Source organism: Parasteatoda tepidariorum, chromosome 2 (genome assembly GCF_982258835.1).
Source record: "Parasteatoda tepidariorum strain Cologne lab strain chromosome 2, Ptep-v5.0, whole genome shotgun sequence".
Classification (NCBI taxonomy): domain Eukaryota; kingdom Metazoa; phylum Arthropoda; class Arachnida; order Araneae; family Theridiidae; genus Parasteatoda; species Parasteatoda tepidariorum.
The window spans coordinates 2,141,297-2,166,570 of NC_141756.1; the positions used below are offsets into that span (position 1 = coordinate 2,141,297).

Here is a 25,274-nt window from a genome sequence, read left to right on the forward strand (position 1 = left end):
ATCTTTGTTTAATGACATTTTACTTAATGGTCTTGAACTTTTCATTTCAAAGCATTGTAAATATTGTTTTTGTTTAATGACAGAATTTAGCACTTTGGGTGAGCCTGGTGAAAGTAAATTCAATTAATTTACATAATATTCATATTTTTTTAACCTTTAGCAAAATGTACATCTCTAAGTAAATTAATATAGTTGAATTTACCTGTCCTCGATAAAAATATAAAAATACTAACTGAAATAAAAATACTGTATATAAATATATATATAAATATATTTATATATAGTATTTATATTTATATATAGTATTTATATTTATATATATATATAAATATTTATATATATATTATATAATATATATATAAAATAAAAACCCTACTACAATTTTAATACTACAAAACTACTCTACATTTTTCATACAATAATTTTCTTTAACGAAGTATTCCAAAAAATATCAATATTTTTTTCCTTTAAAATTTTTCTTGAAATTGTTCCTTTTAACTATTTTTACTTTTTTTTTTAATAAAACAATCAGAATACACATTAATTGATCTGATGTGTTTGTTAGAATAAAAATTTAAAGTAAAAGAAGTATATTCCTGATTATGCCAATTTCCTTGTGGCAGAATCATGGCGACATTCTCGTAGAACATTGCAGATGTCTTGTGGAAAGATTTTTCATTTGGGGAAGAAAAATGTTTGTTTTAATTTCTTTGAGTTATTTTCTTCGGTTAAGTTTGAGAATATAAAAATTCCGTAATGGCTGGCTTCGGCTAGAATTTCAAATTGATCAAAGTCATTCTAAAATCAGAAAAGTTTAAAAAATAGTTCACTCTTGAAATGGTAGTTTTTTAAATAAAAAAAGCAAGCTTTTTTTAAGTCCTGATATGGCATGTCATGAGTTCAAATCAAATGTTTAAGTCTTCACTTTTTGTCACATTCAGTTTGCCTCAATAGCTTCTTAAATCTACGCATAAGTACTATTGTTTTTTCAACAGTTATTGTTTTTTAGAAAATAAATTATTTTCTTCATAAAATTTTATTACAACGTGTGAAATTCAAATTGCTAATTTTACTATTCACTTTAAATGGGACGATTCCATGTTTTTTTGACCTTTTGACAATTATTGCTCCTGATTTCCAATTTTTTAAAATTGGTATTTTTCATTGAATACTATTGTGACACGTAAAATTCTAATTATACATTGACAGGCTCAATTTCGGTCATTAGTATCTTAAATCCATGTAATATTTCAATTGTTTTTTTGTTAATTATTTGTATTAATTTTTACATGGTTTTTTAAGATCCTGTTATATTTTATATAATATTGGAAATGTTAGAAATTTATTTTTTAATGCAATGGTTTGATCAGTCTTTTCGGCAGTTATTGCCCACGTGGTAGAATTTTTTCAAGCTTTTTGCAACAAACGCTAGCACTAATATCTTTCATAGAGGTACTTTAAATAATAATAAATATTTAAGCTGCGAGCGATAAATGTAAGCCCGTATATGTTATACATAAGTTGTGAGCGATAAAGAAGACTTGAATGTTTAAACTAAAATTTTCATATGTGTACTATATTAAAATCATCAACAAAAAAAAAGAAACATTAGAAACTTTCGGCAGAAAAACCCCCCAAAATTCTTTACTTCATTTTTCTCAAAAGAGAATAGAGAAGTCATGACCATTACTTTCCTCTGTGATGTGCCAGTAAGGCATCTTTTAAACTTAATTTTGGGGAAAAAAAATTTTCTAAAATTCTGCAGAAAAGAGCAAACTGTTGATCCAAAGGAAAAATTTTTCTGCAAGAAATCTGTAACGTTTTGCGACAATGTCCCTGTGTCGCCACGGTGGTTATTGTTATTGATTTCTACGAAATTTTTAAATTTGATACATTTAATATATTATTTATTTAAACAAGCAAATATTAAAACACATATTTGAGTAACACTTTTTTGAAGAGGTCGGTTCGCTTGTTTTTATCATAAATCTGATTTTTCTCTGTTTTTTTTCAGTAGTTGCTGCAATGGATTTCATGATTTTTTACTATATATTATTTTTTAAAATTTGTGTGATAAGACTTGAAAAATGCAAAAAAGTAATATTGTTTTTTTCTCTCCAAAAATGCAAGAATATCTTTTATAATATTAATATATATATTGTTTATGTATTTATGAAGAAAAAAAAAACATTTACAATTAAAAAAATTATATGCAGTTTTATTTTTAGTGTAAGTTTTTTTATGAGCACAAAGCATTTCTGTTGTTATAAATTAGTAACATACAGTATATGAGGCGTTTTGGAAAAATAAGGATACAATGATGCTTACTCATTTAAAAAATTATTACTGATTATAAGTACAATACAATTTACCTACTGGTGCATGCCCTATTTTTTTACATACTTGTTGCCATTGTCAAAATATTTGTTATAAGTTTGGGCATGAGCTTTCGTATTCCACAGTCATAGATCTTTGTAGCATGTTATCTGAACCGTGCTTCAATTTCAGTTTTCATTTGCTGGGTGAAAGTTGGGGATTGTATGAAAGAATGTGGCTTAACTACCACTACGATAATTAAACATAAGTTCACTAGTATATAAGACGTCTTAACTCTTTTCTATCTTGAGGTACCTTTGGATAGATGAAGGTTGGCTTTGTCGATAACAACTCTGCCCACAGGGATGATTAAAAATTTTCCATTTAAAACATTTACACAGTACCTGGTTTGAAATGCTGTTAAAGACGAGTGCTGTCTTGTAACAAGAACAAGCAAACTCCGCTTGTCAACAAACCCTTACGTTTGTTGTGAATTGCCTGTCTGAGACTTCTCAAAGTCTCACAATATGCATCTGCATTAATTGTTGTGCCGGGAAGCATGAAGTCAACCAGAAATGTGCTTTGCTGTCCCAGAAATTAAAAGCCATTGTTTTTTATGGAATTGAACCTTTGAATTTTTTGGCCCTTGTTGAAATTTTATCGTGCCAGTGCATTGAGTGTTGTTTGGATTTTGGTGTGTGATAATAAATCCATATCTTATCACCAGTTATAGTGTGATTAAGAAACTAATTATATGCTGCTGCATAATGTATGAGGAAGTCAAGTGCGTAGACCATGCTGCTCTTTTGTGTTCCTATCGAGAACACAATTTCCAATACCCTGAGCTTCATAAAGAGTTGCTATTGACACTTCTCATATGATTTTAAGCATAACTTTTAATGTGAGACTCTGCTCAAATTGCTTCCTCTGTTCTTTGAAACACAGATGTTTTACTGTTCTGATTTTAGTCCTACCTTCTGAGAAAGCCATTTTGTTGATCCATACTGTTTCCATAGACAGGAAGGATTTTATGTTGAATATTTATCGGATGCTCACTTTTTTTACGCGGTGAAAATGTATTATGGAACACACTTTTCTGGGGAGATTCTGAATTGATGCTGACAATATAAGCAATGCAACTCAAACAAGGTTCACTGTAAATATAATGAGTGACCTCGAGGGAAAAGCAAAATGTTTCAGTTTACAGCCTGTGTTGCCAATGGACTTACAGAAACTTTTCCTTCGCTGTTATTGGTAAAATATATTTAATTTTCGAAAACATCTCACATTCATTGCTATTAAAAATATCATGCAAAAGGTTGTTAGTGTTAGGGAGGTTTGTCAGCCAGAAAAATTTCTGCCACAAGGACAAACCCATTAATAATATGGACTATCTTAAAGCTGTTATGTATGGAAGAAAATGTTTGTTAATAATATTGAATTGGCTTTCGATATTTGAGGTGCAGAAAAATATGGATTGTTATTTGTATTTAAGTAAGTTGTTATAGATTTCACATAGATCAAGGCAATATAGACCTTTTTTTAAAAAAAAGACCCGTTTATAAAAAAAAGTATTTCAGCTATAATTATGGGTCATTGAAGCTTAGGAAAATAATCTATGAAAGATAATTGTTTTTGATAATATTGTAATGTAGCACAGTTCAGAATAATTAAGAAAATTAATTGAAAAGATATTTTGGAAGATTATCTGTAAACAAAGATGTTATTTCCAAGCTTAAAATAATTTTTAAAATATTGTTCCATCTCTTTTCGGGTAGCGAGAAAATTAAAAATTTAGTGAATTCAATTATTTGAATAAAAATAAAGTCTAAAAAATACGAAAAAGAGAAAAAATGAATGAAGGGCCTAAAACTTAAATTACACTACTTTTTGCCAAAGTATCAAAATAATAGCATGTAATTAAAAAAAAAAACATTTATTTTTGCTTATTCATTATTTTAAGTTTGTATTTCAAAAGTGGTTCATTAAACTGTACTTAATCTGAATAATTTCCAGACCACTAAATAGAATCATAAACTATAAGATAGCCCTCTCTAAATCATTGTTACCTTTTGTTTTTCGTTTGACTCTGACTTATGTCAAGCAAATTAGTGTAGCTTAAAGCATATTTATTTTAGATTAAAGGTTAAAGAATGATATTGGAATGTAAAGACTTCACAAAACTGACAAAAGCTTTTAAGTCTAGTCTGATAAATGTTAAGTTAACTAAGAATTAAACTCAGTGGTGCTAAAGCTAATGGGGAGCCAGGGCATACTGTGAACATTTCTGTTATCTTGAGCTCTGGGGTGCAGGAGTAGATGCTCTAGTTGAGTGGTCAGCCGAATGCAAAACTCAAAGTGTGTGGTCCCCAAGCCAGCTCGGTACTTTTTTTTTATCGACCTACTGAAGAGTTGAAAGAATAGGTGAAGTTTGTCCTTCTCAAGAATAAAACCTAGGACCTGTGTTCGAAAAGCGCGCTCCCACTCTGCTACGAGGGTTAGCTAAGTTTTAAAAGTATAATCTTATCACTAACTGCATGAAATCAATTTTAGATGACTTCAAGTGACAAAGATTTTCGCTTTATGGCTACAAATGATCTGATGGTCGAATTGCAAAAGGATTCTATAAAGCTTGATGATGACAGTGAGAGAAAAGTAATTGAGTATTTTTATATTTAATATTAGGTATATATATATATATATATATATTTTAATCTATTTCGTAACTTGAACTTTAATTGCACTTGTAAAAATAGGTTGTCAAAATGCTCTTGAAATTGTTGGAAGATAAAAATGGAGAAGTTCAAAATTTAGCTGTAAAATGGTAAGTTTCTTTTTTCCCCCTTCTATTTTCTTTTCTTTCTTTCTTTTTAAATAACCATTTTTATGTATACATTATTTGTTAATTTTATTTAGTAAAAATTTAAGTATTAAAGTTTAATTGTATAGTATTTATTCTGTTTATATATTCTACACCTTTTGATAACTAACTTTCAATTGTTCAGCATACAAACTGCAATCTGAAAAATTCTTGCAGCACTGCAATATTTTTTCAAATGTGTCACAAGAGTTCAGCCCCTTACTTTAACTGCCAATTTTGTTTATTAATTAATGTTTTTTTTTGTATCTTACCATTTTTCTATTCTTTTATACTTTGGTTATCAGATAGTGCCTGATATTATTTTTATTGTATGATTTGTGGGAGCGAGGCATAGCATTCTCACATTTTTACGGAACCAAAGACAACATCAAAACAATCAGAAGATAAAAAATACACTTTTATTTTCCGGAAAAATGATAGAGTCACAAAAGCTGCGTGACTAACTTAAAAATAAATTAAAATTCAAAATAGTGTATAACAGAGTAGTAGTAGTTTTGTGGTTTTACAGATATATATATATACTGGAGAAAATGTGCAATGAATAATTACGACATCAGTATCCTGCAGTCAGTTGCAGTTAATTTCTGACAGCAGAAAGAACATCAGGATGAGAGGTCGCAGGTCCGGTATTCCGATCCGCAGGTCAGATCTAGCGAACTCTACAGTACTCCCCTTCCAGTCTGTAAGACGTTTAGGCTTGGAATGGCAGGACAAATCGAACTTTCCTTCCAGACCTAGTAGTTACTTCTGGTTTTACCATAGGAGACTGATTGGTAGAGTTTGCAACTTCATGAGATAGAAAATAGGCAGGCTTTAATCTGTGGATAGAAACACTAGATTTCTGTCCTTCAAGATCTAGAACAAAAAATTTGTTAGTTCGTGAAATTACTTTAAATGGGCCTTAATAGGGCTGTTCCAAAGGACGTCGGACACTGTCTATCCTGACAAAAACGTGGCTACAAGACTGCAGATCTTTACGGATGAAGATTGGACGAGTGATACCACAAGTATTCAGAGAAACAGGGCGCAAGTCTCTCATTTTTTCACAAAGTTTCTGTAAAAAATCAGAATGAGATGTTACAGGTTTAGAAAAAGAGTTGCAAAAAAATTTGCCTGGAAGGTGTATCGAACAACCATACACCATTTCAACTGGTGTACGATGAATATCTTCCTTTAAACTTGAGCGAATGCCCAACAAAACTGTTGGTAAAACTTCCATCCAGCGCTCAGTTAGGTGGCATTTAATTGCTTTTTTCAGGCTTCTATGGAACTTTTCAATAGCTCCATTGCACTTTGGATTATAAGCTACCGTCCCGGTTTTCTGTGTTCCCAAAAACTTAGTCAAGGAAGAAAAAAGTTCAGATTCAAACTGACGACCTTGATCAGTTGTGACAGTCTCCGGAACGCCAAATCTGGCTATCCAACCAGCAAAGAACGTTTCTGCAACTGTGTCAGCTGTCTGATTCTGCATTGGAAATGCCTCAGGCCACCTAGAAAAACGGTCAATACATGTAAGTATGTACCTGTAATCTCTTGACGGTGGTAGAGGACCCACAATGTCTATATGAACATGCGAAAATCTGGCATTAGGAAGTCCATACTCTCCTAGAGGGGATTTCGTGTGACGTCCAACTTTCAATTTTTGGCATGAGAGGCAAGTCTTGCTCCAAAGCTTTGTGTCTTTGGTCATGGATTTCAATACGAATCTCTTCTGGATGAGGTCTAAAGTTACTCTTCCTCCGGGATGAGATAAACCATGAAAAGTCTGAAAAATACTCCAACGAAAGTCTTTAGGAATGTATGGTCTTACATCACCAGTAGAAATATCACAAAAGATCATTTTTGAATTTGGGAGATTCATAGGTTTAAGTTCGAGACCGGAATTAGACTCAAGTAAAAAGTGAAGCTCCGTGTCATTAACCTGTGCCTCCGCAATCTCTTCAAAAATGATATGACTTGAATTATTAAAACTGAAGGAGGAAATTCTCGAAAAAGTGTCAGCAACTATATTTTCACTACCGGGAATATGTCTTAAATCTGTAGTGTACTGACTAATAAACTCTAAATGTCGCATTTGTCACTTTTTTGTTGAAATGCGTAAATGAGAGGTTTGTGATCAGTGTACGCTAGAAAATTTCGACCTTCAAGCATGTGCCGAAAATGTTTGATTGCTGAATAAATTGCAAGCAATTCCCTATCATAAGTGCTGTATTTTTGCTCTGCAGCATTAAGTTTGCGAGAATAAAAACTCAAAGGCTGTAATTCATTGTTTACTTTTTGTTGCAAAACTGCACCAATAGCAAAATCTGAGGAATCTACAGCAAGAGATAAATTTGCATTTGGTAAGGGATGTGCTAGAAAAACAGCATTTGCAATCGCATCTTTAACTGCCTCAAAAGCAGAAATTTCCATGTCAGTCCAAATTAGAGGTGTTTTATCTTTTTTAGCTTTACCCTTAGTTAAATCGTGTAAACAAGATTGGATTTTAGCTGCATCTTTAAAAAATCTGTGATACAAAATTTACCATAGCTAAAAATCTGCGTAATTGTTCTACAAATGTAGGTAAAAGAAAGTCTCTTAAAGCTTTTACTTTTTCAGGTATAGGCTGAATACCATTTTTTGAAACTAAATATCCCAAAAAATTAACTTCATTAACACCAAAAATGCATTTTTCCAAGTTAATTATTAAATTGAAATCGTTTAAACGCTTAAGAACTTTGTCTAAATCCGAATAAAATTGAAATGAAAATATCATCCAAATATGCTATACAACAATCTATGTCTCTTAAAACATTATCAATAAAACGTTGAAATGTTTGTGCGGCATTTCTTAAACCGAAAGGCATAAATATATATTCAAAAAGTCCAATTGATGTGATAACTGCTGTTTTAGGAACATCGGAAGTTTCAACTCTTATTTGATTATATGCTTTTACTAAATCTAATTTGGAAAATACAGTTTTTCCATTTAAATTATGCGAAAAATCCTGCATATGAGGTATCGGATATCTATCAGGAATAGTTTTGGCATTTAAACGACGAAAATCACCACAGATTCGAAATTCTCCATTTTTCTGTGGAACTAAATGTATCGGGCTTGCCCACGGACTTTTAGTTGGACGAACAATACCTTGCTTTATTAAATCGGCGAATTCTTTACGAAAATTTTTTAATTTCTCAGGCGATAAACGTCTTGCTTTGGAAAAAAACCGGGGGTCTAAATGTTTCGATGCAGTATGTCACACCGTAGTCTTGGCGCAGTGCATTTTGATTGAAACTTAAAATATTCGGGTATTTGATCAACAAATCATGATAACGGTTCTCTGATGAGACCAAAGTTAATCCAAGTGATGGTCCAGGACATGAAATGCCCTTAGAAAAAACTGTTGTCAAACTGTTAAGTAATCAACGATTTTTAACGTCGACCAACAGTCCGAAACGTTCCAAAAAATCCGCACCAATAATAGGGCTTGACACATCAGCAATAATAAAATTGATTGAAACTTAAAATATTCGGGTATTTGATCAACAAATCATGATAACGGTTCTCTGATGAGACCAAAGTTAATCCAAGTGATGGTCCAGGACATGAAATGCCCTTAGAAAAAACTGTTGTCAAACTGTTAAGTAATCAACGATTTTTAACGTCGACCAACAGTCCGAAACGTTCCAAAAAATCCGCACCAATAATAGGGCTTGACACATCAGCAATAATAAAATTGAAGTCGAACCTTCTACGCAAACCAAGATCTAGTTCTAAACGCTTATTGCCGTAAGTTGAAATTTTAGAACCGTTTGCAGCATACAAATTTAATTCCTGAATTTTGTTATTTTTTAAAATTTTTTTTAGGAAAACACCTAACTGCTGCGCCGCTGTCTACGAGAAATCTGAAACCAGATATTTTATCATAAACAAAAAGGCGACTGTGAGACTGGCTAACATCTGCCGTCGCTACATCAGACGAGCCGTTTAGTTTTCCGAAAATTGGCATGGTTGTATGCACTTGTGTGCTTTATTACCAAAACGATTATGATACCAACATAATTTACCCGTATGTAGATTGTCAGGAGTGCGACTACGTGAATTTGAATGTCTGTATCGACGATTGCGACTTCTATCACGATTACGTTGTCTAGAGGATCTAGATCAGTGTTTCCCAACGTGGGGCCTACGCCCCACCGGGGGGCAATTTGATTGTTAAGGTGGGCAATTCGAAAATGGACTCAACACGAGTTTAACCCTTTTGCTTCCAATGATTTAAATGCAATGCGAGAGAATTTAATAAAACCGTCAATATCAGCATTTCTTAAAATGGTTCTCGAGAAAGATGCAAAAGCTATGCCACTCAGTAACAATACTGTTAGCAGAAGAATAGACGAAATGAGTGAAGATATTGAAAAACAACTTGTTGAATAGCTGAAAACTAGAAAATTCTCAGTGCATATGAATGAATCAACTTTGATAGACAGTGTGGCAGTATTGATAACTTACGTAAGATATACTGATAAAGGGCATTTTGCTGATGAAATGTTGTTCTGTAAAAGATTAGATATAATAAACTAAAAAACTTAGACACCAAAGATATATATAATAAGCTAAAGAACTTAGATGTCAATAATATACCAATGAAAAATATAACATCTTATGCTGCAGATGGCGATCCTAATAAAATGGGCAAGAAAAATGGCTGCTAAAAATTGATGAAAGATGAGAATCCAGGAATGATTTTTGTGCATTGTGTTATTCATAGGGAAAACTTGGTAGCTAAAAACAGCTCTGTTCTAAATGAAGTACTACATTCAGTAAATGAAGTACTACATTCAGTGTATCAATGCTATTAAAACTAATGCCAAATGAGAGTGTCTCTTCAAGCTATTTTGTGAAGAGCAAAATGCAGACCATGTGAGACTTTTACTTCACACTGAAGTAACATGGCTCTCTAAAGGGAACTGCTTGAAAAGATTTAGGAAACTGTTTGATACTCTTGGTGATTTTTTAAGTGACAAACCTGAAATGAAGTATCTGTTAACAGTCGATGATAAAGCATTTGTGAGTTATTTAGTCGATATCTTTGAAAAACTAAATATGTTAAATAAGCAACTTCAAGGAACAAGTAAAACTCTTGTGGTTGCAAAAGCGAATATATTGGGTTTCATTATTAACAACAAAAACTTTGAACAGTTTTATTGGCTCCAAAAGTGTGAAGTAAATGGTACCGCTTTACTTGTTATTCTCGATCATCTGAAAATTCTGTCGGCTGATTTAAAAGAAAGATTTTCGAGTTTAAATCAAATTGATTTTCCTATATGGATGATCGGCCAATGTTAGTGGATTTGTCTGATATATCAAGAAGAACTCACAGAAATGCAAAATGATGAGTCAGTTAAAATTTTATTTAATATAAAAGGAGTGATGGCATGGCTTTGTGTGTCGAAACAAAAATCAAATACCCAAATTCAACCAAATGTGCTAGAAAACTATTGTTAACGTTTCCCATCTTCATATTTAGCTGAATGAGGATTTAGTGCTGTAAATGATTTACTGGTAAAAATAAAGAAATCGGCTGGATATAACACAACTGTGAGACTTGAGACTGAAGCTAACCAAATTGAAACCTAACATAAAATCTCTGTGCATAAAGCGCACGGATTTCACTAAATTAAAATATTAAATTATTATAGAAAATCTTTATTACAATTATTTTAAATTTGAATTTTAGTTTTTCATTATATGGTTTGAAAATTTACTGTGTTTCGTTAACAATTCCCCAGAGATTTCTTCCTAAAATCTATCATTTAAGTTTCTTAAGCGAACAATTCAATTTTTTTAATATTTATAATTATGTATATGTTACATAGGGGGCATAAGAATTTTAGAAAGGCTTAGGTGGGGCATGGCACAAAAAAGGTTGGGAAACACTGATCTAGATAATCTCTCAACGTTAGCGCTAAAAATCGAAATTTCTTCACGCAATGATTCAAGAGTTAAATTATCCTGAGAATTTTTAACTTCAGATACCGATTGGAAACAAGATATTTCGCATATCTTATCGGCAATTAAAGCTAGTTCATTAATTGGGTCTTTGCAAACAGACAAAATTTGCTGCACATGAACTGGCAAACGTTGTTGCCACAAAATACGCAATATATCGTTGTTAAGCTTTTGGCAAGAGAGATTTTGCATTTCTAACAGAAACTGTGACGGTCGTTTATCCCCCAACTGCAAATCTTGCAGCAGCAATTTTAACTGAACCGATTCTGATTGAGAAAAGGTTTCGATTATCTTGGCTTTTAAACTCTCATATGCATTAGATTTGGGAGGGTTACGAATTATATCTCTTATAGAAGATAGAGCCTTACCGTCCAAAGCGGAAACTATACAATGGTATTTAGTTTCATCGGTTGTTATTCCTGCTATCACAAATTGTGATTCCAACTGGTGGAACCAAAGCTCAGGCTCTGCTTCCCAAAAAATAGGTGCTTTAAAAGCAACACGAGAAAGATCTAAATTTTTAGTGTCCTTTTCCTCAACAGACATTATAAATGTCTACAATTACTATGCATAAAATTATTAAAAAGAGAAAAATAGTCTTACTGTCAATTATGCAAGACACACGTAAGAATTTATCAACTATTAAATTACCAGATTAGCCCTACATTTACTTAAGTTAAAATACTTTACTTAATCAAAAGAGGCTAACAGGAGAATGACCAACTCCAAACTTCACATAAGTCATCACAATCGCTCAAGAAAGAAACCAAAATCTCACTTACTTTAAAATTTGAAATATCCATGAAAGTTGTTTTAACACGCTAGTTTAGTAGATAAAATTATCCAATGACTGGAAACCACTGTATTCTATATGTTGCTACTATCTTTCTTCGGTCAACCGTAGTAATTCACCGGGTCACCATTATGTGGGAACGAGGCATAACATTCTCACATTTTTACGGAACCAAAGACAACATCAAAACAATCAGAAGATAAAAATAGTCACAAAAGCTGCGTGACTAACTTAAAAATAAATTAAAATTCAAAATAGTGTATAACAGAGTAGTAGTAGTTTTGTGGTTTTATATATATACTGGAGAAAATGTGCAATGAATAATTACGACATCAGTATCCTGCAGTCAGTTGCAGTTAATTTCTGACAGCAGAAAGAATATCAGGATGAGAGGTCGCAGGTCCGGTATTCCGATCCGCAGGTCTGATCTAGCGAACTCTACAGAGTAATTAAAAAAGGTTGGGATACACTGTTCGTGTTAAATAATTTGACTAGACAGACGTGCAAAGTCTTAAAGAATTTATTAAAATGGTTTATTTTGCATTTAAATTTTTTGTTTCAGATGTGGAAACTTATAGAGAATAAGATTTTTGATACTCTTATTTTTGCATAGATATTTTTTTATTATGGTAATTTCAAAATATATTAACCTGAACTTTTATGACAGTTCAGTGTTTTACATTTTGCATGTAATAAAATATTAAGCATGACTTTTCTTTATTATCTTGACATCACTGGCACATTGCTTATTTGTCAGCAGCGTTGTAGTGATCTATAGGCTTGCTTTCATTACAAAATTATTTTCAATTACATCGACTATATTTGTAGTAACTTAATGTTTTTTCTGTTATCAGGAATGAGATTTTCAATCTTTTTATCGGATTTCCGCCTTTTTCGCTTTTATCTCTGCAATTTCAGCCTTTTTATCAAAAACTCTAATTCTCTAGAAGTTTCGGTTTTTTTTCTTTTTTTTTTTAAATAAATATTCCACTTTTTCAGAAAATTCAGCCTTTAAAAAAAATAATTATATTTATTTCCGATTTTCAACTTTTATCCGTCCACCAGATAGCTTGTATCTTCGTAAACTTTGCGATTCGTATTTGTGAGATTTAAAAATCCAACATCGCGATTTATATTAATTCATTTTTAAAAACCAATATGTAGCGATTCGTATTCATTCAAGTTTAAAATCCAATGTCGTGATTTGTTCATGCGGTTATAATATCAGGGTTGCCACAGGCGACTATTTTGCAACTATTTTTGGCCTGAGGCGACTATGGCAACTTTTTCTGCTCGGCTAAAAAAAGCAACTATTTTCAGGAAAAGGAAGCTACTGGGAGACTTTTATGTGCTCTTAGAGATGTTTTTTTTTAAAGCATAAATTGGGTTGACAGCCTGCGGTCTGCGGAGTTTCTGAACACAATGAATTTCTTTCTCTTAAAAACTAAAAAAAATTGAAAATTATAAATTGCACTTTTGAGTCCTCGCTTTTTAATGCCCTTAATATGCACAGATTTCATTGTAAGTCTATTTTGTGTTTTAATCGCTTTTTCAACGGTTATTGCTACGAAATTTTGCATGAGTTTTTAAAAAAGAAAACATTTTTAATACGATATTACGACGCATGGATTTTGAATTTGAGTTATGACTTATCACAATATTTATGTATCTATATATATATATTTGATAAATCAATTGTTGATAAAAGCGAAAATTTTTTATAAAAAAAAATATTTTTTTTTAATGAAAAAGTATTTTTTTGAATGAATTCTAGTAATTAAAAGTATTTAATTTTCTGCAAATATACAAATATACTAATTTCTTTTATGCAAACATTTAGTGCTAGAACTCTAACGTTTTATATAAAAATTATGCTATTTGCTACCAACTTGACTAAATGGATCATGGTATATGACAATTAAGTCATTTAGTATAATTTTAGTAATATTATTGAAAATTTTGTGCTCTTATTTAGGCAACTATTTGTTCATTTTTTGGCTACTATTTTCACGTTTTAGGCTACTAAAAGCAACTATTTTGTTCATTTTTTTCTGTGGCAACCCTGTAATATCAAACATCGATTTTCATATTTATGTATGATTTAAAAATTGGGATTACATTCCCGTGATCTAAAAATGATGCATCGTGATTCTTATGTACGTGATCTATAAATTACGCATCGTGATTCGTATTTACGCCATCTGAAAATTATTAATCATGATTTGTATTTACGTGATTTAAAAATTCCATATCGCAGTTTGTATTTTCTCATTTTTGAAATGGAATTTTGAGTTTCATATTCATGTGATTACGAAACCATTATTGTGTTTCATATTCACTCGATTCACTATAGATTATTATCCAAGATCACTATTTGTATTCACGCGATATTAAAATCAATCATTGCGCTTCTTTTGCGAAGTTAATTTTTTTCTTGAATTAGTTACTATAAAGTTGACTGTTTTTCTATCGATGATTATTAGTATATATAGGCATTACAACATCAGTGAAACTGGAAGAGAATGTATTCAAAACTTGCATTCTGTGCATGCAAAGAAGAAAGTGACACAGAAGTATGTGAAAGAAAGAAGTAGGATTTGTCAAAGGATATTTGAGGATGGGCTAATGACTAAATTAATCACCAATCTGTTGGTGTCAGTTTTGCTATTACTACAAGAATATATAAAACTTTTACAAACTGGAGCACCCCTCATTCACAAGTTGCATTACAAGCAATTTGACCTTGTTAAGGGATTTTTGCTTGTTTTGCAAAACATGAAGCATTTGTAGCAATCGAAAATTAAACGAAAATTAATAAAAGATATAGCAAACAAAAGCAATCACTTAAAAAGTTATTCTTTTTTTTTATGTAAAAAGAGTTAACTAACTCAATTCCAAAATTTAGAAAATGTTGCTGTTATTTATGCCATAAAATGCAAAATTCTTATCAGATGAAATATAATTATCTAAACAGTTGCTGATTATCATGTTATTTTTCAAACTAAAATAGAAATTTTTGTATGTTAAGGAGTTACTATATGATTCTACTTCACAGTTATTGATGTTTCATAGGACTCTAGCTAGATTAGATTATAATATGAATATAGTGATTGCAATTGTGAAAGTTTTTTTTCTTTCTAAATACAGTGCAACCTGGAAAATCCGGACTGCTGGCGGGTTTGGAAAGTCCAGATTTCCGGATTTTAGATACCTTACTTAAGTTGATAGAAATATCGAATTTTCGAATTCGCCAGGCCGATTTCACATGTGTAGACTTCACTTTAAATAATAGTGTGCGGATATCACTTTAAATAATAAATAAGAGACATTAAAAATCAATCTTTTGTCATTTTTTCCCCTAATCGATCGTTTAGATAACATAATATTGGCAATTAAAACTTAAAATTTAGGCTTTTAAAATGTTGGCTGAATTTCAACTTATAACTGAAATAGATGCTTCTAGACTAGACTGTACCTGCTAATACTAATCCTTTTTTTGTTGGGGGATGAGAGAACTTGTCCCCGCCTCCTACGCTTCAAAGTTAAGAAAGAACCAGTTTTCTTCCTTCCAGGGTTGGCTTTTTGCTGGCAGAAACTGGTTTTTGCCATGCCAGTGGCAGAAACTGGTTATAACGGGTAAAAACTGGCATAAACTCAAAAAACGTCTATACTAGTTCTAGTAATTGCTTAATGACATTTTGTTTAAGTAAACTGAAAAATGTAACTCCATGTAACTGTAACAAACTTTTTAATTCATTGTTTGTAGTAAATATATATTTTGTTTATATTCAATTTAAAGAGTGCAGTATATCAAATATTTATATGAAATAAAAAATAAAGTAATGTAATAATATATATAAATACTAGATTTTAGTTTATTACATTAAACTCTGAAATTCAATAATTATTATCATTTAACTCTTAACATAACGGAATAGAACTATTTTCAAATAGTTTTTTTTCTTTTCAAGACATAATTTGCATGACAACAATTCAACAATTATAACAGTAGCAGTTTTAGTATATAAGAGGCAATATAATTGGTTAGACTGCTACATGGTGGTCCAATTTAAAAAAATATGCAATAGATGAAAGTTTCACAAATCTTGCTTGTTCCTTGATGGCAATGCCTGCTAGTTCTGCTGGACTTGAGAGAATCTTCTCAAATTTCTCGTTTGTGCATAGCAAATTGAGAAATTGTTTAGGTTTAGAAACTGCATCAAAACTTTGCTTTTGTTATAGATTACTGCAGAGTGCAAACAATGTAATATTTGATTTTGAATGGTGATAATTTTGTATATAAATTGTTCTTTGTTTAACATTTAATTGTTTTTTCTATGAATTATACATTGTATGTCAATCTCAGTACTTTTATGTAATTTTCTGAATTTCTGCCAGTTTCTGCCATGCCAGCTTTAACCGGTTTCTACCAGTGGTTTTAACCACTTGCCAACCTTGCTTTCTTCACAAGGGGGAAAAACAAGGTGGTAGAAGAATTTCTCCTCCTGCATGCATTATCTATCAAAGAATGTAGAGGGGATTCCCCTCTATATTCTTTGTTATCTATATAGAGCTGATAAGAATGACTGGAATTTCCTTATCAGCTATGCACTTTCATTCACCCCCCACCCCTACCTCTTCATCTATTGCTTCATTGTTGGAGAAAAGTTGGGGTTTTGCACTCTTACATTTAAATTTTTATTTTAAGATTTTTTTTTTAAATTTATTTTTTAAAATTTTTTTCTGAAGAACTGGACGTAAGAGTGCATTTTAGAGATTTCTGGATTTTCGAGGTCGTACTGTAATTAAAAAAGTCATGTTACTGATATATGTGCTATAAATCACGTAACAGTATTTATTAAAAGAAAGGGAATGTTAATGTACGTTTTCAGTAGTTTTAATTTGCTAAACCAGGCAGTTTCTCAAGTAATAATTGTCTCCGTTGTGTGAACTGAAGAAAAATATAATTTCTAACTTTATTTTTTAATTGGTAGTTTTACTTTTTACAAAGTATTAAGTATTGATGTAATCATTCATATATTAATAAATTAGTACACAATTTTATGTCAACACATAGTTATTTATTATCTTAAATTGTCTGGAATATTTTATTAAACGATTGCATGCATGTAAAATTTACACACGTGGAAATTCAGCTCTTTTGCCTTTTGACCAATCTCATCCCTGTGTTGTTTACTGTAGTATATTAGGCTATTAATTAATTGCTATTGGCTTATACAGCTGGTCAAAGGTTTCAAGTCTGTTATTGCATTGCCAGCTGTGAGATGGGCTGAGCAGTTGTAGCTTTTCCTTAGTGTTTTTTCCTTTCTGTCAATAGATGGCATAACATATTCTATTCTGTTGATAAAATGGATCTATCCAATGGTATAATAATTCGGTAGAAAAGTATTAGTTAGTCAATAGGTTAATTGTAACTATAAAGTTTGGACTTTGATGATAAATAAAAAGAAAAAGTCAAAACAAAAGTAATTTCTTTTAAATTTTTTATACAGTGGGCAACTACAGGGATGCCACGGGCGACTAAAATGCCAGTATTTGCAGCTATTTTCGGCCTGAGGTGACTGTGGCAACTTTTTGTCTAAAAATAGCAACTATTTTCAGGAAAAGGAGACTTTTCTGTACTCCTAGCTATATTTTTTAGCATAAATTTGGTTGACAACCTGCAGTCCGCGAGAGTTTCTGAACACAATGATTTTTTTTTCTTAAAAAATAAAAAATTTTGAAATGCAAATTTGAGTCATCACTTTTTAATGCACTCAGTTTGCACAGATTCCAATCTAAGTCTATTTTGTTTCTCGATCACCTTTTCTACTGTTATTACTACAAAATTCTGCATGATTTTGAAAAACCCAATTTTGAATACAATATAGGGATGCATGAATTTCGAATTTGAATAATCACTTTACATAATATTATATTTATAGTTGTTAAATCAATTATTGATAAAAGAGAAAAAATTTTAGAAAAAGAATGTTTATTTTTAGTGAAAAAGTATTTTTTGAATGAATTCTAGTAATGAAAAGTATTACATCGTCTACAAATATACAAAAAAATTGTATGTAAAAATTCAGTGCTAGAATACTAACATTTATATAAAAATTATCATATTTGCCACCTACTTGACTAAATGGATCATGGTATACCACAATTAAGTCATTAAATAAATTTTTAGTCATATTATTGGAAAAAAAATTGTTCTTATTTACACAACTATTGTCATAGTTTTTGGCAACTATTTTCGGGCTTTAGGCTACTAAAAGCAACTATTTTGCTTATTTTTTTCTGTAGAAACCCTGCAACTACACAATATTAAAATCTGTTTATGTTCATTTAACTTTTATAATTTATTTAATTTTCTGCTTAATGCCATTTTTGACGTGGAAAAGTTCATAATGACATCATAAAGTTCATCATAAAATATATATGACATTTGAATATATTTAAATTGTTTAATTATTTTTTTCTTTTATAGTCTTGGACCATTAGTTAATAAAGTCAAAGAATATCAAGTTGAAACAATTGTGGAAACTCTCTGCAATAATATGGTCTCTGATAAGGAACAGCTAAGGGATATATCTAGTATAGGTAAGCTACTATTTTAATGTGCTTTTTGTTTCTGATTCCTTAATTATAATTTAGTTACTAATGTGTTTTATTATTTTAATCATTGGATTATTATACAGGGTTGAGACTTTTCTGCCATTTGCAGATTTCCGCTTTTCCCTTTTTTTCTTTGTTTTTCTCCCTAGAAAGATCTGATTTTTATTTAAAACATTTATTTTTCTTTTAAAATATTCTGCATTTACCAAAAATTCAGCATTTTTAAATAAAATGATCATGTTTATTTTTGTAAATTTTTTTAATACTTTTTTAAAAAATATAAAAGGAAAATTGGCTTTATCTTTTTTACTCGAAAGAAAAGTTGATTCCTCAATAAAAAATCAGACTGCCCATATGTTCACACACGATTGTTGTAACACGCATAATATTGGCAGTTACTTAGAGGTGGGTTTTTTCTCTTGATCCAAGATTGTATCTGGGGCCAAGATTTCACATGTAGTAACATGAACAAAACGTCGTATGTAGTAAAAAATGCAACAAGTAATAAATCATCGTATGTAGTAACAAATGTATGTAGCAAATGTAAAAATTAACTTTTCTGCATTTTAGCATGGAGATTTTCATTCTGTTTAACTTAGCTACCTCCTTTATTTTAAAGGTCCGCATTTTTTTTGTTCATAGAAATTTTTACAGGCATCTATTTGTTTTTCTTTGAAAATCATGTTGACAGAATACTGTCCAAGAATATCGTAAGGCACATGAAGAGGAAAAGGATAGAAGAAAAACAAAACTACAAATCAAAATAAAGAAAAATTATTATGCAAGGAAGCAGTTGCTTACATGCAGCTAAAAGACAAAAATTGCCACACAGTGAAAATGTTCACCAAAATTAGTGGTATGGAAGAGAAAAATCCTGAAGACAAATGTTTTGCAGGAGAATCACATTTAATTAGAGTTAAAACTGTAGAGGCTGCAGTGCTTATGCTTATAATTTTAATTCTGAAAGATATTTTTTCCTTTTTTTAAAAAAAATAATTTTCTGAGTCATTGTGATGCCACAATTGGCATTACATATTTCCTAGCTTTTAAAATTTCTTTAATTACTTAAACTTATTTTTTTAATAATTATTGACCTAATTATATTTAAATTAATTAGTTAATTTTTATTAAAAGCGAACATAAATTATTTTATTCCTTTCTTATCGATCAATGTAATGGCTAATCTTTGTATTTCAATACTAATGCAGACTCATTAATTCACACGCTCTAACCTTGGATCTCTTTCTCGTTCTCCTAGTAGTCCATTGGGAACAAATTCATTCTCTTTCAATTTCAAATTTGTGGCTACTGGGAGTGCTCTTTTGGGCTTGCTGGTGCCAACCATTTATTATCAATCTCAACTGACATTCATACTAACTAAACATCGATGTAAGAGAATGTTTTATCTTGATCCCTTTAAGGGATTTCTTTTCTTTATTATGTTTATATTTTTGAATTATGGCCATTTTCTATAATTAATAAAGAAATTTTTCTTAAATGATTTTATTTTTCTGAGACAATTATCATTTTATTACACCCATAATTAAGATGAATATGTAGCGGCCAAAAGTCAATGATGATATTTCAACTACCTCTAAAATTTTAGTATTGGCGAACAATGTCATATTGCAGTTTATTCTTGTTATAAATTACGAAATATTGAATAAAAGAAATCTAGTATTTATGTACTCATTTTAGTTTAGAAGTATATAAATGTTTTTAACTTTTGCAACATTATCACTGAAAAAAAATAAGTACTTGTTTCGTTATGTGCAATAAAAAAAATTTCTTCATATTTTACATAGAGATTATGATCTTTAATATTTTACATGAATTTTTTATGTGTTACAATGCAATTATTTTTATCTTATTAATTAGTGTCATGTCAAATAATAATTATTCTCTTCTACATACTGCATTAATGATGACTGTATTATAATAAATTTATTTTTACAATGGATTCTTGTGAGGATTTTCTATTCTTTATCTGAGTCTCATTTCTAATTATAAGTTAATTTTTTACTGTTTCAGGTCTTAAAACAGTGATAAGTGAACTTTCACCTACATCTACTAATTTAGTGGCAACCATCTGCAAGAAAATTACTGGAAGATTAAGTAATGCAATTGCAAAGGTACATATCTTGTTTACATTAATGTAAAAAATTGTATAGCAAGACCTTAATCAGCAATATTCATAATAATTATCTAAACACTGAGTCTCTGGATAAAATTTTAATAAAATTTCCCTGTTATGTATTCTTCCCATTAAGTAACATAGAAAATGCTTTTTTTTCTTTTAATATGCAGAAATGTCGAAGCCTAAAAATTAAAAAGGAAAGAAAAGAAGCTATCGCTCAATGGGTTTATTATTAGATATATTAGGAGACCAGCTTGGTTGCATTCACAAATTCACTTCTTGATAGCTGTGTGTTATGGCATTTGGGCTGTGTAGCGTTTTAATAATTTTAAAAAAAGTTAAAAATTTTAGATTTAACTAATATTAAGCAAATTCTCAAAAATTATGAAAATTTTTCAAAGCTTTAACTGAGGATTAAATCTCTTTCTAAAAGGTGTGACATATAAAATGTAACAGAAAAAATTTACTTATTTAGTAGACAATAAAATTGATATTGATTGATATCTAATGAATAAGAGGAATATTGCCCCTAATACTTTAACACCTTACTTATTAATTCAAATTGAATTAAATAATTCAAATATTGCGAATTCAATATTGAATTTCAAACGAGCGACTATAAGCTTTAATGTTCAGCTCTTTAAACATTTCATTTCATGAACATTTGATTTTGTAATATTTTTTATTCAATTTCTGCGGTTATTTGATTTGGAACTTGTTGTAATTGTAATTAAAATTACAATTCTTGATTTCTTCCGAAGTAGTTTTTTTCCCTCATCCGAAGATATTATGAATGCTACTTTTTAAGAAATAAACACTCATTTGATAACTCATTTTTATATCAGAATGATTCATTTTAATCTCCCAAAGAGCAGTATACAGAAGTGCTGCCTTTGTAACTCAACTCTCTCATTTTACATCGTTCTGTTTTTGTGAATTCTTCTACCAATAAATTATATTACTCCACTGTTAGCAGAATCTGTTTCAGTATTTATATCAAATTACCCTCATTTTATTTAAAGTTAGTGAGAACAATTCATTCATATCAATTGATTATTAATTTACACATTTAGTTAATCAACTTTTTTTCTGAACTTAAATCTTTCTCTATCTCTAATCTAATTTAATACCTATCTCTAATTTTCTTTTGCACTTAAAATGATTACTTCTGTCTAATTTACAATGTTTTATTAATTAATTTGACTAAAATTTATTTGAATATGCAATATTTTACAGCAAGAAGACATTTCAGTGCAATTAGAAGCTTTAGATATTCTGAGTGATTTATTAAGTAGATTTGGAGGTATATATTTAATATTTATAAAAACTAAGAATTTTTATTGATAAAGTTTAAAAGATTTTTAATTCATCATTTATATTTCAGCTTTGCTTATATCTTTTCATTTATCGATTCAAGAAGCATTATTGCCGCAACTGGCGAGTCCTAGATTGGCTGTGCGAAAACGATCAATTACAGCTATTGGTATGCAATGATCCATGTATTTTAGTTAAACATATTTATAAACAATTATTTGAAATGGCTATTTGTTAAATATTTATTATGCCTTCTGATGTTTATATGATACCCAATGCGCAAATATATTGAGAAACTTCATTCTTATTCAATGCCTTTTTATTTTACAGTTTAATTTATTGTTATTTAATTGTAAAAATATTTAATGACTTTTAGTAATTACTCAGCTTTTTATTCCAATAATGATCTTATGTTGATTCTGTTAGGTTATCTTGTGATGAGCTGTAATCAGAATCTCTTTAACAAGCTGATTGATGTTTTATTGGAAGAACTTGCACAAAACACAAATACTTCTACAGTTAGAACATATATTCAAGCTATTGCTGCTATTAGGTACTGAGGTCTAAATTTTGTCTTTAATAGTATAACATTGATGTTTTTTAAAACTTTTTATAATGTTACTTTTCAAGTTATAGTAAAATAAAATCTTCAGAAATTCTTTTATGTTTAACTTGATAAAATTTTAATGCATTTATTCTATGATATAATTACCTCATTATAATTGAAAGAAGAAAAATTCATATGAAGATGTGATATGCTATCAGGAAAACCCAAGTTTTGTCAACATGAATTAACTCAAACTTTTAATTTGTAAAATTTTTTAATTCATTTATTTTTATGTTTCAGCTGTGTATTTAACTTGTGTTGTTAGGACTTGTGAAGTTCCTTATTATACTAAAAATTCTTTTGTTAGTATGTGGGGGGGGGGGGTGATAATGAAATTTCTGTAAAAGACAGTTTAGCTTTTCTGTAGTTCAGTACCTTAATAACTTACCATTTTCAATAGTTATAGGGAGAAAAGAAGATCCCAATTATGTCGTGTATTGAGCCACAAACTTTATAATTGTAAAAAGAGAAGAGGGAAAAAAATAAGTTTATAAAGAGATAGGTTAATAAAATGGAATAGACTTGGATTAATAGAGATATTCTAATAAAAGAGGTTCGCAGGAAGTAAGTTCAATTATATTGTACTTCTAATAATTTTTTTTACTGATTTTATCTTAAAGTGAATAAATATGAATATTTTTTTCATATTTTATTAATGACTCTTCCTTATAACTGTCCAATTATTAACAAATGCGAAAAACTTCAATTTTCTTTTTGCAGCCGTCAAGCTGGACACCGTTTTGGAGAACATCTAGAGAGAGTTATGCCAGTTGTAGTTCAGTATTGTGCTGTAGAAGATGATGAACTGAGAGAATACTGCTTACATGCTTTTGAATCTTTTGTTCGCCGTTGCCCTAAGGAAATTTCTCCTCATGTTTCTACTGTAAGTGATTTTGATGTATATATGTATATAAGTAGTGTTTAAATGGTGTAATTTATGTATAAAAAGTTCATGTAAAGAGTTCAATTATGTAAAAATAGAATTTTTTTTTATTTTTTAAAACTGGTCAGCATTATTTTACTGTATATTTTGTGTGTATTATTTCTAGGAATAAAATCATGTAAAGACACTAAGAAAAGAAATAAATTCTTGGTATAATCTTTATTTTCTATTTTCTGCATACAAATTTTTAAGTTAATTTACTCCAATTCGCTAAAATGTCACTTACAACCTTCATCCACTGTGCTCTTTACTAACTAAATACTAATACTTTAATCATCTTTCTGTTGTCAATGATTTGACGATTAATAAATATAATTTAACATTAATATCATGAAAATAAAGGGTTTTATTAGATCTAATTTAAAATAACAGAAAGCGGACAATTTTCTCAGACAGTTCCTTGTGACAAGCTAAGTGGAAATGGCACTGTTCGGACAGGGGTAAGCACTTTTGAACCGTTAGTAGTCAGTAATGTGTTAATATGTTGATTAATGTACAGTATTGACTTCCTTTTAAACTGAAATATTATCTACCAAAGTTAATTTTCGGTTGCCTGAATTTGTTATAGCTCATTTTTAATGAATTTTTTTTTTTGTTTGTTTAATTCCAGTTTTGTTTGATGTTTAAAATTGACATAATTTGAACATTGTCATTAAAGATGTACTTTTAATTACATGGCAATAAATTTTAATTTAAAAAAAATTTATAACGATAATTGATAATAATTATTGGCATTTAGAATTATTTAACTTTATTTTTTTCCCTTTCAGATAGTTAAACTTTGCTTGAAATACTTGTGCCATGATCCAAATTACAATTATGATGACGATGATACGGAAGATAGTATGGATATGGAAAGGTGTGATGATGACGATAAGTAAGTGTCACAGATTTATTAATATGAATATGGTATATAATTTAAAGCAGTAGAATTAGTTGATAATTAAAAATAAGAGTCATGAAATAAAAACTAATTAACATAATTAGTCATTAAAGTTTGTAATTAATTTGTCTTGTAATGCAATTAATTTTGAATGGTAAAGTGTTACAAGAGAGTTATGGCCATAACAACCAACAGATCCATCACATGAAGCGACTTTTGAAATGACTATTAACCTACAAGAGTGTTAAATATGATATACAAAATAACGTCATTTGTTCGAGAGATGATAAATAAATAAATTAATTATGTGTCTACAAATTAACTGAAGATTAAATAATGAAAAAAATGAATGAAATATAACCCTTTAATTGAAAACAGAGATGTTTTATCTGTTGATTCATTTTTTATCAAGAAAAAAAAATACAAAATTATTCTGCGGTAAGTAATTTTACAAATAAGCAATTCCAAGGTAAGGTTAACTAGATGACCAAAATTTTAAAATTAATATTTTTCAATAAACAGGGTATCATTTTCAAGGTAGTAATCGGAAGAAATAACTTTTAAACAGTGTTCAATAAGCTATTGGTTGTTAAAGGGCTACAGCGAATAAAATTTTAACCATGGTAAATAAATCTCTAACGAGTAAAAAACTTTTGTTTTTGACAAATTCACATTAATAATATAAAATGGAATAAATAATAATGAAGGAAAACTGAATCAAGATAGGTTATCTTGCACAAATTTGTAGAAACATTTTACATTTTGATGTACAAGACAATTCCTAAGA

At 29.8% G+C, this 25,274-nt stretch overlaps 2 protein-coding genes across 2 annotated transcripts in view; one reads left to right on the forward strand and one right to left on the reverse strand.

Annotated features, from left to right (window-relative positions):
• The window catches only part of Cand1 (Cullin-associated and neddylation-dissociated 1), a 92,610-nt gene that overhangs the window by 1,204 nt on the left and 66,132 nt on the right, over window positions 1–25,274 (forward strand). The window contains exons 2-10 of the mRNA XM_016071789.4: window positions 4,870–4,971; window positions 5,073–5,140; window positions 18,476–18,588; window positions 20,635–20,735; window positions 21,977–22,043; window positions 22,125–22,223; window positions 22,481–22,607; window positions 23,382–23,544; window positions 24,375–24,481. Of these exons, the coding sequence (XP_015927275.1) occupies window positions 4,870–4,971; window positions 5,073–5,140; window positions 18,476–18,588; window positions 20,635–20,735; window positions 21,977–22,043; window positions 22,125–22,223; window positions 22,481–22,607; window positions 23,382–23,544; window positions 24,375–24,481 (947 nt within the window). The remainder of the gene's footprint in view (window positions 1–4,869; window positions 4,972–5,072; window positions 5,141–18,475; window positions 18,589–20,634; window positions 20,736–21,976; window positions 22,044–22,124; window positions 22,224–22,480; window positions 22,608–23,381; window positions 23,545–24,374; window positions 24,482–25,274) is intronic.
• Window positions 9,168–11,735, reverse strand: LOC147814379 (uncharacterized). Its single transcript, XM_087155163.1, has 2 exons — window positions 11,116–11,735; window positions 9,168–9,312 (listed from the first exon to the last, which is right to left on the reverse strand). The coding sequence occupies exons 1-2, from the start codon at window positions 11,733–11,735 to the stop codon at window positions 9,168–9,170; spliced, it is 765 nt and encodes a 254-aa protein (XP_087011289.1).